The 14,486-nt window shown below is 41.5% G+C and overlaps 1 protein-coding gene across 4 annotated transcripts in view; it reads left to right on the top strand.

Moving 5' to 3' along the window:
• TNRC6B (trinucleotide repeat containing adaptor 6B) overlaps nt 1-14,486 on the top strand; it is a 218,437-nt gene that overhangs the window by 147,839 nt on the left and 56,112 nt on the right. For all 4 annotated transcript variants that reach the window (XM_081058640.1, XM_081058642.1, XM_081058641.1 and 1 more), the window contains 2 exons: nt 8,956-9,043; nt 13,239-13,260. In XM_081058640.1, the coding sequence (XP_080914766.1) occupies nt 8,956-9,043; nt 13,239-13,260 (110 nt within the window). The remainder of the gene's footprint in view (nt 1-8,955; nt 9,044-13,238; nt 13,261-14,486) is intronic.

Raw genomic sequence — 14,486 nt, 5'->3', positions numbered from 1 at the left:
AATTTCCTCTGCCTGAATGGATATATTCCAACGTGCTGTCTTTTTTGCATTTTTAATTAAAAACACTCTAAATGGGTACTTCAAACACTTAATTCTTTTCATTGTATTCCTTTTTTAATTTTCCTTACCCCAAATATATGTGTGATAGCATTAATCCTTAATTGGTTGTGATTGTTAATGGTTTTATGTCTAGTTATTTTCGTACTGTTTTATAAATTGTCGAGATTACCAATTGTATTTTAAGGAAATAAATGTCTGAACAAGTCACATATATTACATGTGCTTTGGAAACCTTATATAAATCTGTGTTGGACTGATTTCTCAGTGTACAGACAATAGAATGCACTCTCACTGTGCCAGGGGTCTAGTAAATGGTGATGCCATCTCACAGTTTGTTGGGAACCACACCACGGAACTGGAGGCCCCACGGGAGCTTTTTTTGCTTCCTGTACATACAGGAAACCGCTGTTACGGGTGTCTCTTCCAGGACTACGTCTCCTCTGCCATGCTCCCTGAGAGGGTGGATGCCTTGCACCTGTCAGTACCCTGTTAAAGTCACACACGAGTGCAGCTTATTGGTAGAACATAAATCACATCTCTACCTCTGGTTATAAGGGAGCCTGGGAAATAGACTGGGAGGGGCTTGGAATTGGAGTTGACTGAGCTGAAGCACGTGTCCTCCACCAAGTCAAATAATAGCTCCGATTACTGTTACATCACTGAAAGTCTCAGTAAGCAAATTATATTATGAATTATGTGGTAGAGAAACATGTTAAATACCCCTGTGGTATCACATTGATCTTATATCTAAGGTACGTAAGAAAAGGAATATTTTTTTTTTTTTTTTTAGATTTTATTGGGGAGGGGGAACAGGACTTTATTGGGGAGCAGTGTGTACTTCCAGGCCTTTTTTTCCAAGTCAAGTTGTTGTCCTTTCAGTCTTAGTTGTGGAGGGCGCAGCTCAGCTCCAGGTCCAGTTGCCATTGCTAGTTGCAGGGGGCACAGCCCACCATCCCTTGCGAGAGTCGAACTGGCAACCTTGTGGTTGAGAGGATGCGCTCCAACCACCTGAGCCATCGGGGAGCTCAGCGGCAGCTCAGCTCAAGGTGCCGTGTTCAATCTTAGTTGCAGGGGGCGCAGCCCACCATCCTTTGTGGGAGTCGAGGTATCCAACCAGCAGCCTTGTGGTTGAGAGCCCACTGGCCCATGTGGGAATCGACCCGGCAGCCTTCGGAGTTAGGAGCACGGAGCTCTAACCGCCTGAGCCACCGGCCGCCCCAAGAAAAGGAATCTTGATTGATCAAACTATAACAATTGGAACGTGTTAGGGTGAAGTATAGATTCTAGAATATTTCTGGAAGTGCATTTCTGTGAATGTCAGGACTAAACAATTTCTAAAATTCTTTTTCACTCTTTGTGACTTTTACAAGGAGCTACTTAAAAAGTTTTTAAAGTAGAAGTCCTCGAAAAAATTTAAACGTACGACTAAAAGATGAGTCCGTGTTGGAGACTTTCTTTTTAAATTAAAATTTTTATTAAGCTAATTGTAGATTCCTGTGCAGTTGTAAGAACTAACACAATAGAGAATCCATGTGCCCTTCACCCAGTTTCCGCCAGTGGTATCTTCTTGAAGAACTGTAGTGTCATGTTACAGCCAAGACACTGATGTCAATACAACTCACCGATTCTATTTAGATTTCGTCAGTTTTACTTGTACTTATTTGTGCATGTGTGTTTAGCTTTATACATTTTTATCACGTGTAGGTTCATGTATCTGCCACTATTGTCAAAATACAGAACAGTTCCATCACCTCAAGGATTAGCAGTATCGTCCTTGCTTATAACCACACCTGCCTCACTCCACCTCTCCCCGCACACACACAACTCCTGACAACCGTTTGTCATTTCAGAAATGTCATATAAATGTGATCATACAGTATGTACCCTTTAGGATTGGCTGGCTTTTGCTACTTACCATAACTCCCTGGAGATTCGTCTGAGTTGTTGATGTATTAGTAATTTGTTCTTTTTACGGTGTCGGTTTGATCCTGGCGTGTTTCACATGTTGGATGGATCAGTTGTGTCTGTTCAGGTCCGACCGCCTCAGTTGTGTGGAGTTGCTTAGGAACTGGGACCAAAGGTGCCACCACACTTACTGACCAATCAGCTTTAGGTTTTGCGGCTGTGATAGCCAGTTTTCCACACCTTAAAGAAAAGAAGGATGCCCTTTACTTCTGGAGGCATTTTCCTGTCAAGATGAGCCCTGGCTGTCTAACTGAATTGAGGTTCTTACAATCTTTTCACTCCAGTCAACATATTGGTGATTACTGCTTTCTAGTGAGAAAGTGTCAGCGCTGCCTCCACTTGATGTTTGAGGCATGACGGGCTTAGTTAGGCACATGAATTCAAGAATCACTGGTCATGATTCTAGTGTGTGGAAAGAAGTTGCTCTCTTACCTGGATTATCACAAGCCATGAATTCACATATTCAAGATTCTGGCACTTTCCAAACACCAAAGGTACTGCAGGCTGTCCTCACAGTACCCCAAAGTGCTGGTAAAGATGGAGGGCAGAGCAGGAAGAATGGAAGTCCTCCCTTGAGGCTGTTGTCCATGTCGTGTGGCGAGATACAGCCTTTTAAAAAGTTAAACTACGAGCTCCAGGAGGGCAGGCAGCACCTCCTCTCGCTTGCTGCTGAATCTCGGCCTCCAGCACAGTGCGTGGCATCGAGTACTCGCTGAAATAATGAATGAATGAATGAATGAATGAATGAATGAATGAATGCATGCGCATGCGACAGAAGGGGAGCTTTTAAGAGATAGGATGTTCAGTTCGTTTGGTATGAGGACTATTACAAAGTAAGTGCAGAAAACTCTGAAGGGTGTAAGGTGTTTGCTATGGAGGGAGGTGAGGGGAAGGAGGACTATACCACTGCTGTCCACCCCCCAAAAAAGTAAAGCCCAAATTCACACCAAGCACTTTTCCATCTCCCAGCCTTGTACTTACTATTTCTTCCACCTGAACAGCCACTCATTTCCCAGCTAGTTTTCTTCATTTAGGTCTCTACTCAGACGCCAACAGCTCAGGGAGGCCTTTGGTAAACATCTTGTATAACGTACACCACCCTCTTCCCTGTCCCTTCTCTCTTGGTCACTCTCTTCCCTTTCTCAGCTTTATTTTCTTCGTGGCATTTGTAATGATTTCCTGGCGTGTTGTGTTTGTTTTGTCTGTCTGTCTCCCGTCTAGAATATCAACTCCCTGAGGGCAGGGACTGTCTCTTTCACCCGCTGTTATATCCCAGTGCTTAGATCAGTGCGTGGCGCGTGGCAGTAACTCAGTGTATGCTTGAGAAATGATTTAATGAGTCGTTTTGAGGCTTTTCTTTTGAACACTTGTTCCCTGGGAGGGATAGAGAAGTGCCACTCGCTGTAATGTGCATTTCCGGAACATTTACATGGAGGGCCTACTGTGTTCCTCGTGTCTGTGCTTAGAAGGATGTGTTCAGATGCTGCATTGGTACCAAACGCAAATACACTTGCCTCACTGTCCGACCACGTGGTGGGGGCTCTGAGGGAGGCATGCCAGCCCCTGTGAGGACAGACGCAGGAGCTCTTGAAACAGACACCTGAGGGGAGACATGGGCTTCGATTGGAGCTGAGAACAAGATTGTGTGTGTGTGTGTGTGTGTGTGTGTGTGTGTGTGTGTGTGTGTGTGTGTGTGTACACACAAGCAACAGCCCCAGTTTGGTTCCTTATTCAGTTGTCAGAAGATGTGTCCCGGTTAATTGGTTAATTTGAAAAGCACAGTGAGGAGAGCCCCCTCTACCTGTCTGACCCTTTCTACCACTTCCTCCCTTATTCCTTCACACACCAGTCGCAGTCCTTTACATTTGTCTGGAATGGTCTCTCCTAGACAAGCCCCTTGCGTCAGTGGGGCTACCTTACCAGAGAAGCCTCTTCCACCATTACATGGAAGATGGTGCCCTCTTTTCTGTCATTCTCCATCAGCTCACCCCACCCGGTCTTCTTTGGGGCACTTGTTGCCACCTGAAATGTATGTTTCATACATGACTTTGTTGAGTGTCTTGTGTGGTTGTTGCCTGTCTCCCATGCTGGAAGGTAAGCCCCCCACTGAAAGCCGGGCCTGGGTTTTGTTTCTGCTGCCTGGCTCATGTTAGGCTCCCAATAAACAGCTCGGCTCCGCAGCATCCTGGTAGAGGGGAAGTGAAACATGGGAGCTCCCCGACCAGTCTCTGCTTCCCAGAGTCCTGGTCAAAGAGCCAGACGACAGAAAAGGTAGTTCGTGTGCTCTGACGCTGCCAGTGACAGCCAGCACCTGCCTCGGACTCGGAGGGCCAGGTATGTGGGGTGTACGAAGGAGAGCGAGTCTCTTAGGAACTGGCGTTGTCAGGGAAGGTTTCCTTCAAGCAGATGGATGTTGAGCCAGGACCTGACAACAGGGTAAGGTGTGACTGGCGACAAAAAGGAAGGAGGAAGGTGTTTATGTCAGGTGTGCAGAATGGATGAGGAAAAATGTGGACATAGGAGCTGCGCCATAAGTGGCCTTGATGTCAGCTCTAGGGAGAGGCCATCTAGCTAGTACGGCTCTTTCTTCACCTGCATACTCTCGGAACTTTGAGGCTTTGGGCGTGTGGCGTAGCAGGTTTGTAGGACGTCAGCATATCTGCTCTTCAGTGTTCGGAACGTGCGTGCGGAGCACAAGTCTTGCTCTGCCTCAGCTCAGGTGAATGTTGGATATGTCCTCTGTCATTCAAGGACTGCCTTGCTCAGGAAACACATCACCTATACATCTTGGAACTAACGGTTATTTGAAAAAAAAGAAAACACTGTGTTGTCTTGACTTTAGACGTGCTTAAGAGTAGTTTTGGCTTTTCACCATTCTAGATTGATTACAGATTACAGTGTTTGCGTTTGCATCCAGCTGTGGAGTTAGAGATGGGAGAGAATATGAATGATTTCTCCTGACTTCAGACTTAGAAACAGTTGTTTTTTGTATTGGATTGATGTATGTGAGGTTGTATTTTTGAGGTTTAAATAGAAAATGTTTTCAAGTTTAGGCTTAAACACAAAAATGTAGAGCAGTGCTTGGTTCTCATAGGACCACTTGGTTTAGGGGGTAGGGGATTGCTTTTAAAAAATCTCCAGAGATTCCTATATCATTGATCCGGGATGCTGTCTGAGTGATGGTTTTGTTGATGTTTGGTTTTTGGATTGTTTTTGGGTTTTTTTTGAGGGGAGGGAAACAATCTTGTACTTAAAGAAAAATTGCAAGTACAATTTAAAAACACACACACACTTTTCTCCTGAATCATTTATGAATAAGTTGCTGACCCAGTGTCCCATCACCTGCAACCCTTGCCCTATACTTTAGTGTATTTCTGAAAAACAAGAACATCCTCCTGCGTAGCCACATACAGCCACCAACAACAATTAACTACCATTTACTCTTCAGCCCTTACTCAGGATTTCACATTTGCCTTGTTGGGGCCTTTGTAGCAAATGGACTACACTTTGCATTTAGTTGTTGTGTCTCTTTAGTCTCCTTTTGTTTAGAACAGTTCCCCCATCTCCTTCACATTTGTGACCTTGAAACTTTTGAAGATTGCATACTAGTTATTTTTATAAAATACTTCTTAATTTTGGATTGTCTGTTTTCTCGTGGTGATGTTCAAGGAAGTCAAAATGTCACTTTGTCCCATTGCTGATGATGTTCATGTAAATTAGTTGATGAAGGTGGTGTCTGCCGAGGTTTTCTCTTTTCTAGTTAACAAGTTTTTTTAATGGGGAGGCACTTTAAAACTATGTGAATTTTCCGTTTTCAATTTACTCATTTACTTATTTCTATCATGATAGACTAGTGTTTTCCTGTTTTATACAGTGGCTTATAATCTGTTACTATCGTTATTTTTATGCTCATATCATCCCAGATTCAGCTTTTAGGAACCCCTTCAGACTGGCCTCTGTGACTATTTGACATGTCCTGTCATTTGTTGAACATTTCCTTGCTTCTTGGCAAACAAGCATTCCAGGCTCATCTTGTGTTTTCCTTACCCTGGCCCCCAGATTAGCTCTTTTTCCAAAGAAACCTGGATATTTTTAGTGAAGAATGATATTTAGAAGCCACAGTCTGGGGGCTAGATGTGTTCATTGCTGTTTGTTCCTAAGCCCTCACAGTAACAGAGCTAGGAAGTGTGTGTGTGTGTGTGTGTACAGCAGTCCCCCCTGTGTGCAAGGGATATGTCCCAAGACCCCAGTGGATGCCTGAAATCATGGATAGTACTGAACCTTGCATATACTATGTTTTTTCCTATACACACCTTTCCGCTTACAGGAAGCATTTTACCACTTCTCTTTGGCATATTCAAATTGCCAGCATCACTACTCTGGCGCTTTGGGGCCATTATGAAGTAAAATAAGGATTGCTTGGACACAAGCACCGTGGAACTGATAACCAAGACAGCTAAGTGATGAACGGGAAGTAGCTTATAGTCTATTAAAAACCATGAGTCATGCCAGTAACTAATTGTGATCCAACTCCATGGGATTCTTTTGAGTTTTCTCTCTTTTTATTTGGTAACTCCTTTTTCGACAGTGAAAAACCTCACTGTCATCACCCTTCATATATTTATTGATCAGTCCCCCTGTAGTAATCAGTCTTGCATCACCAGCACCTAGATGCCTTCCCTGTGTGGGTGCCCCCTCCCTCTTCACCCCGCTTAGGCTCTGACTCAGCACAGGGATATTTTAAAGCTCCCAAATGATGCTAACGAGCATCCAAGAGAGCACAACTGAATTAGGAGGTGAACCCCACACTATCTGATCCACTATTAAGTGAATGGCATGTTTTTAAGTCAGGTTTGCTTTGGGAAAATAAATTCTCCCTAAGGAAGTGAAATTGAAAGAGAAGACTCAATTCTACCAGTTTACACAGTAAAAGATCAGGGTGAAAGCACAGTCTGTCTCCTGGAAAGCTTTGGGAAATATTTGTTTTGGAAACAAACCTGCTTGTAGTGAACCTGAATTTCAATCTCTTTCCCTGAATTACCTGTTTATAGGAAAAAATATTTGAAAAGGTTAGTTGTTTTTTAAGAATGTCTTATTAAAGACTCACTGCTTTTTTTTACATTGTGTTTTTAAAATTAGCTTTCCATTTTAGAATAGACTTAGAAAAATTGCTACTTAATGCTTTTTAAAGCATCAAATATTAAATAGGAGATACTCTGACTGTGGTTGCTCTTTTCCTGTAGTCAGTAGCACTTTAAAATATGGAAGCCAAGTTACAGTAACTGGGTCATGAGGAACCCTGTCTTCTCCTTCCATTTGTAGCCAGAGGAAGCAAGAGGCTCTAGGAGCCAAATATAACAGGATCTGTGGTCGTCCTGCCTTCGATGGTCAGCATCCATCTTGCCAATTTTTGTAAATCCATTTTCTTAAAGTTATGCGTGGCTGCAAGTGGATTTCCACCAAGTGCTCCATGCTGAGACTGGGGTACACATAATCTGACTCCAAAGAAACCCAGCTCTAAACCGAAGGACGTTTCAGTAAAACCTCTTTCGTGACTGTATTTTTAAAGTTTTCATGTAGAGTATGAATTGTGCACATTAGACTTTTGTATGTTCGTGCGCAAAGATACACAAGGAGGAAAGCCTATGCTTGTGAGTGTGGACAGAGCCGCCGAAAACTTGACGTGCGGGGAAAACTCTCGGTTTTTTGGTTTAGTTCTTGTTTCCTGTAAGTAAAGCGTTAATTACCTATTAATGAGAGCATGCCTCCTTGTTGGTCCTCAGGTTGTTCTCTATAATAAGTTCAGTGATTTCTAGTCCCCAAACTCGAGTCCTTCAGGAACTATCTTGGTGATTTTTGCCAAACATTTGTAAATGTTTACGTAATTTTTTTCTTTAACTTGACTGACTTTTAACGTAAGCATTTTTAGGTGATTTCTGTGAAGACCTGGATTTGATGTTTTGGTCCCCTAAAATCACAAATACTGCAGGCAATAATATTTGTTCAGTACTTTGGAGACCTGGGAACTAGATTGCCGCCTCTCCTAGTTCTGAAATTCAGTAAGCGTGGCATCTGTGGTCTCCTGCCTTCAGCTTTGAAGTGACACCAGTGGTTGCTTGTGCGTTTTTCCCAGCTAATACATACAGTGAAAGTTGGCAGCTTTCTAGATCTATGTTAGAATGTATATTGGAATGTATTCTGTAATGTATTAGAATAAATATTGCATTTCAAATGTGAAGTATAAATTACGTTATCTTAATTTCTTTAAGATTCAGCACACTTCGTCAACTAGAATGTTTATTATTGCGCATCATTTTTATTTTAATCGAGGGGAGCAAAACCTGATTGTCCTAATTCAGGTGTGCCAGGAGGATGCAGCTGTGAGCTCACCCAATAAAAAAGACATGAATATTAGGACACTCGGTACCTGCCTTAAATACACAAGATACAGAACATAGAATATTATGTTAACCATCTATGAAGATGTCATGGGAAATACCTAAATTATGATAAATACCTGTGTACCGTAATTGACTCGATATATTCTGTGTTATTCTGAAGAGTATTGCTGGAAGCCAACCGGATGTTGTCATAAATTCACATCAGGTTCTTTGCTGAGTGGAAATACACTAACGGGGTGTGTGTGTGTGTGTGTGTGTGTGTGTGTATGTTTGTGTTCTTTTAGGAAGATACTATAAAAATTCGCTCTAATGGACTTCTTTGAAGTCAAACTTAATGTCATGTTTTGCAAAAGGAGTGACAAACCAAAATAAGGGGATAACTAAAGGATGAGTTTTATTCATCCTCGTAGTTTAAAGTACTGTATTCTCTCAGTCACAGAGATGAAATGTTGCCTGCACACCATCTACAAGCATTTGATATGCTTTGAATACAGATGTTTAACCTTCCGCTGTGACATTACTTTAACAGAGAGAAGGAGCAAGAAAGGGAAGAACAGTTAATGGAAGACAAGAAAAGGAAGAAAGAGGATAAAAAGAAAAAAGAAGCCACTCAGAAGGTGGGTTTAATCAATTAAGTCTGTTAAATAATACTGCAGCTGATGTTAGGAAAACAGCAGTAAACAATATTGGGAAAGGCAAGACAGTTACCTACCCTTGAACTCCTGTCTTATTTCCTTATTTGTAGCGTAATTAGTCTCCATTTTCTTAAGCTTACAGAATAACTACAGAGTTGCAGGAGTTTTCCCTGCTCTTTCCCTTTTGGTCTATCTGCAGCATTGTCACTTACATGAGCCTGCCTTTGGATAAAGTTCGAAAGAAACCTCCTTTGCAGAGGACCCGGTGGGCCTGCTTAGTGCTCTGGGGAAGAGAGCATTGCCCAGCTTTGAAGGATTTGCTTAGGGAAAAAGATGCTAAAAGAGAAAAAGACGTAGGGCTGACAGCTGTCAACTGTCAAGTCTTAGTTGGAGTGTTTGTGTGACAGGGCTGTGGAGCAGAGAGTGGTTGGACCCCGCTGCCCTGCACCCTTTGCTGTACATCACGCCCCCCTGCGCTGGACGTTGTCTGAGCTTATTTCCCCCACCTGGCCACTCTTTTAAGCCCCCACTGACTAGGGCTGTGTCTCAGCAGGGTGGCTCGGATCCCTTTTTTTGGAGGCAAAGGGATCTAATTCCAGTTCCTGTTACCACTCCCTGAAGCACTTGGGAGACAGGGCCCCACTGTGAGAGGCAGGTTTGATGGTCCCTGCTATGGTCCCAGGTTATTGAAGCTAAGTTTAGGGAGACAGAAACTGCTAAAAAGGTTCAGCGGGAACTCTAGATTTAGAACGGACTCAAGACAGTGGAACATAAACCGATGCAAGGTAAAAGGGACATGAGACGTTTTCCCAGCATTGTTCACTAGAGCGTTGCCCAGCGTTCCTTTTTCTGAATCATTGACTTTGGATCCCTTATGAGTGCTAGCATTAAAAACAATACTGGAAATATTTTCTGAATTGGATTGTGTATACCCCTGCCACATGAAACCTATGAAGTGTGATTTATCTTTTCTTCATGACTTAATAAAAATGAGTATTCATTATTGGTTGGTGCTATAATAGACTGCTGTGCTCTTTTAAGATGTTGTCTGCTTTTAATTGTGTTTCTATTTCTATTAATAGTGGTGTGCTCACCATCATGTCTTCATGCTGTCTCGGTACTTTCTTATGTGTTGCTTGTAACCTGAGCTTATTTGAATTGTCTAAAATGACAGTAAAGAGTTTGACTAAAGTTGTTAGGTAATGACCCAGAGGCTTTGTTTATACTTCCTTTGGGTGTGCAGCCATAGTCCACATCATTGAGGCTGCAAATAAGCAGCAGCTCCACCAGTTACAGGATGGTGTGGGCATTGCCCTGTGCCCTACATACGCTGACCCTCCAAATGGGGATGATGGGAGAGTAAACCTCAGTGAAGGCTCTCTTTCCTTTAGAGCATTCACACGTCGTCTACTAAATTGATACACAAATTGGATTTTGCAGTCTGTATGAATGGATGGTTAATAGGCTGGATAGTGAGGAACTTGGGCAAAGGCTGGTAATAAGGAGATGCCCAATAGAGCAATTGACTAGGAGATGTACGGGCCACCCTCGTTCTTCACTTAGATAACGACGTTCTCTTAGCCTGAAAATATCAGTATCTAGAAATGATGACTACAGTGTAAACTTGATTGTGGATCCCATTAATAGGAAAAGCATTAAAACTCAAGATGGAGTGGGTTTAATCAAAAGGGAACAGGGATTATTTATGCAGAGAAGGTAGTGGATTCACCTGGATGATCTCTGTGTGCTTGTATCTGCTTCGAGAACTGGTTAAGAAGTTATGGCAAAGAGGAAAATCATAAATAAAATTTCAAATGGTTAATGATGACTAATAAAAATTCATTGGTTTTGTTCGAAAATGTTCTGGACCAGCTGACACAGGATCTAGGCCAACACATGGCCATTGGTATTGTTTTGTCAAACTGAACCATTGTGAAATTTCAGAATGAAATTGCGATTTAGCAGTTTTAAGGAGAGAACCCAAAGCTCATCATGTGATTGTCTTAGTGGTTTCCAACTTTATTGTAGAGATGACACCTCAGCTAGGAGGCATAAAATGCGCTGTGATGCAAAGAACTGTCGAACGTGCGGGTGGTTCTGTTCTAGGGTCGGTCATTCAGTCAGTCAGCAAACACTGTGGCGTCTCTAGTGTTTCCACACTCCTCTCGCCACCTCACCTATTGCTTTTTCATCATCTCTTCGCGTCTGTCTTCCCCCGTTAGACTAAGTGTTTCAAGGTTTTATTCCTATATGTATTTCCAGGAACTAGGAGAGTGAGAGCCTGGCACATAAGAATCACTGAAAAATGTTTGTTTAATAAGTGAATGGTTAAGAATGAGTGCTGGCAGCATAATTTTCTTGAAGAATTGACTTTCATTTCAAGCTAAATTAAATTATTTCTGTGCAGAAATTAAGCATGAGCCTTTTCCATTGTATTAAATGGCTGAGGCAGTTTGCTCTTTCTGGAGCCATCACTAAGTAAACTGTTAGATTTCCATTCATGAGAGAGGTGTCAAAGAAGGATTCCATTAACATTCATTAGGCTGGTGCTGCTAAAGGACCATTATTTAGTGTTGGCAGAACACATGCTTTGATCATCCAGCTTTTCACCGTCTGGAGGACAGCTCTTTTCACAGAACCCACATTATAAGACACATTTGACATTATTTGGGTTTGTAGCTTGCAATTGGGGAAGGCTTTGACTTCCTGTATAACCGATCTTCAAAATGGCCTTCTAAGAAATATTTACAATGGTATAAACCGTAAATTGCCTTAAGGGATTGGTACGTGGATACAGATCAGTTCATTCTTGGATAAATGGGGTTATACAAAAATTATACAGTTGAATTGAGCTCTGTAACAATTAGTACTGGGAAGCACATTCATTTTAGCTGTCTACCACAAATTCAATACAGTACAATTAGCTTGTCTTTTCAGGTAAGAATGTAAGAAACACTCCAGGAGGTCACATAAGTAGATTGTTTTAATTCAGATTCATTGTCTGGCAGTGGTGTGCTGGAATCCATTGTGAAATGGGCTGGTTAGCTATAGGACATAACCTTCCAAAGATGAGCGTGTTTTGAATACTCATAGCAGTAACTTAGTATGGTTACCAGTCAGAAAGAACCAAACCTCCTCTTTTCTATATGAATATGTTCATTATAAAAGTCAGAGAACCAATATAAAAATACTTTGGAAGATTAACAGCTGGGAGAAAGGGGTCAAAATTACCCAGGATCTCAATCATGTAATATAACCCCTATTGGAATTCTGGAGCATTATCTTTGGATGTTTTTCTTGCACGTGACCTTTTGTGGTTTTGTATTAATATTATAAGGCATGAGTAATTAGGTGCTCCTTTATTTTCTCCTCTTAATACCAGAACCAGTTTTTCATGTGGGTCCTAAGCATCATTTCCAAACTCCCCCAAAACCCATTATTATATTCAGCCTGTCCAACCTTTTAGGTTAATCACTTCCATATATATGTAGTTGCTACATATATAAGGAGATACTTTTAACGAAGCAGTCTTTATTTGTTCACAATTTACAATTTTTTGCTATAAACTTTGATAAAAATAGCAAACATTTATTGAGCACGGGATATCTGTTTAATCTTTACAACAACCATTTGCAGGGAGATGCTATTATTATCTCCATTCAACAGATAAATAGAAAACTTAGCTCACACAGCCAGGAAGTGGCACGGCTTGGTTCTGAATCCTGCTTTCCTGCCATGACCTCTGATACCTCTGATGATGGGACCTTGTTTGAGCTTTTGCTTTCTAAATTTGAGGTCAAGTGTTTGAGTCCGCACTCATAGGGGACTCTTTCTATCTCTATGACTAATTTAGTTTCTGGGCCACAGCCACTTGCTTTCTCTAGTCGAGGCACTCAGAATGGCAAACAGCATTCCTGGTACACGGACCTCATTATTTAATGCAAGTGGAATGCCTTTTGTTTTAATTTTTAATATCCTTCATAATGATGGTCATGTAAGTTATGATGGCCATTGACTTTAGAAGGATGTCTGAACTGACTCCCAGCTTCTTTGGAGTTTAACTATGCCCATGTGTCTGATGGCTTAAATTGCTTGAGTTATCACAATTAAAGTGATCTTAGAATACCGAATTAGAAAGCATAACTCATTTACTTATGTCTGTTCATTTATTTTTCAGGTCACGGAACAAAAAACCAAAGGTAAGTTTTTGGGTTTTTTTTTTCCCCCTTTGTAAGTCATTAGAACCTTTTGTGTTTAGGTTTTACACCCTTGCTGACTCAACCTCCAATCTGCTTGATAAGTGAGAGTGGGTGTAGAGTAATTAAGGTTGGTTGTTTCCAGCCACGAAAGAGCAGTAATAACAAATTAAAAGTACTTAAGTAGTGTTTGTAGTGGCCTTACATTTTTTAGGAAGCGAAAGATTTAGAAAAAAAAATAATACCTTGTTTCCAAAGTATATGGGTCATGATTTTGAACTGAACCTTTTCAGAACTTTTCTTAGAACAATAACAGAAATCAAACATTAGCCCCTCACTTACAGATGGGAACCGCAGAGGATTGTTAACCATCGTGGTCTATGACGTGTATTGAATCTGAAATGGTTATATCTAGGATGGTCACACTGTCTTCTGAGCTAGAGCCTGGAACACACTTTTTAAAAAGATAATGCATTTTAACTGTTACGAAATCGTGATGTGTTGTAAAACCAAGCAGATGTCCCTCGGGTCACTCTCAACCTAATGGTTTACATATTTTCCGTTCTTTCTCTTCCGTTACTTTTGATTATGCAGTCTTGTCTGATTATGGTCATGCTTTTGGTCAGTTTCCCTTAACAATGGGAGGCTTAATTCCATGAGACCAATGTTCTAGCTCCTATCCTTGCCCATTTAAATATGTGCTTCTCAGTTAGTGTATGCATTAGAATAATTTACATAGACTTGTCAAAATACACAAGCCTGGGTCTCTTCCTAAACCTTCATGGTCTCAGATCAAAGCCCTAGCAGATGTATTTTGAGAAGCTCTGCAGGTAACCCCAGTACTTGTCCCAGGTTGAGAACCATCGACCTGGATACAGGGAATCAGCTGTAACTGATAACTTAGGGGAGGACAGGGCTTGATGGGAGGCCCTCTAATGACTGGTTTTTTCATAGTTTTATTTTCTCTGTTGGGCTCTCAGATCAAAGCATGTCACACAATGTGGGAAGACTAAGAGAGACAGTGCTAGTTTCTTAGGAAATTTAGTTATGGAAAACAAATTCTCAGATGACTGGACATGGCTGTAATATATTTCTAATCAAAAGGCATGTCAAAGGAAAATGTAGTCTGGGACTTTGTAGTGGTTTATAAAATAAACTGAAAGAAGCCATTCTTCGTCATAATTATCTTAATTAATTAAACAGCATAGTGTTCTTTCCTTGTACTTTCA

Source organism: Rhinolophus hipposideros (assembly GCF_964194185.1).
Source record: "Rhinolophus hipposideros genome assembly, chromosome: 9".
In the NCBI taxonomy this organism is placed as follows: Eukaryota; Metazoa; Chordata; class Mammalia; order Chiroptera; family Rhinolophidae; genus Rhinolophus; species Rhinolophus hipposideros.
Note: the sequence above shows the minus strand (reverse complement) of the source record. Positions and strands in the feature narration are given on the sequence as shown.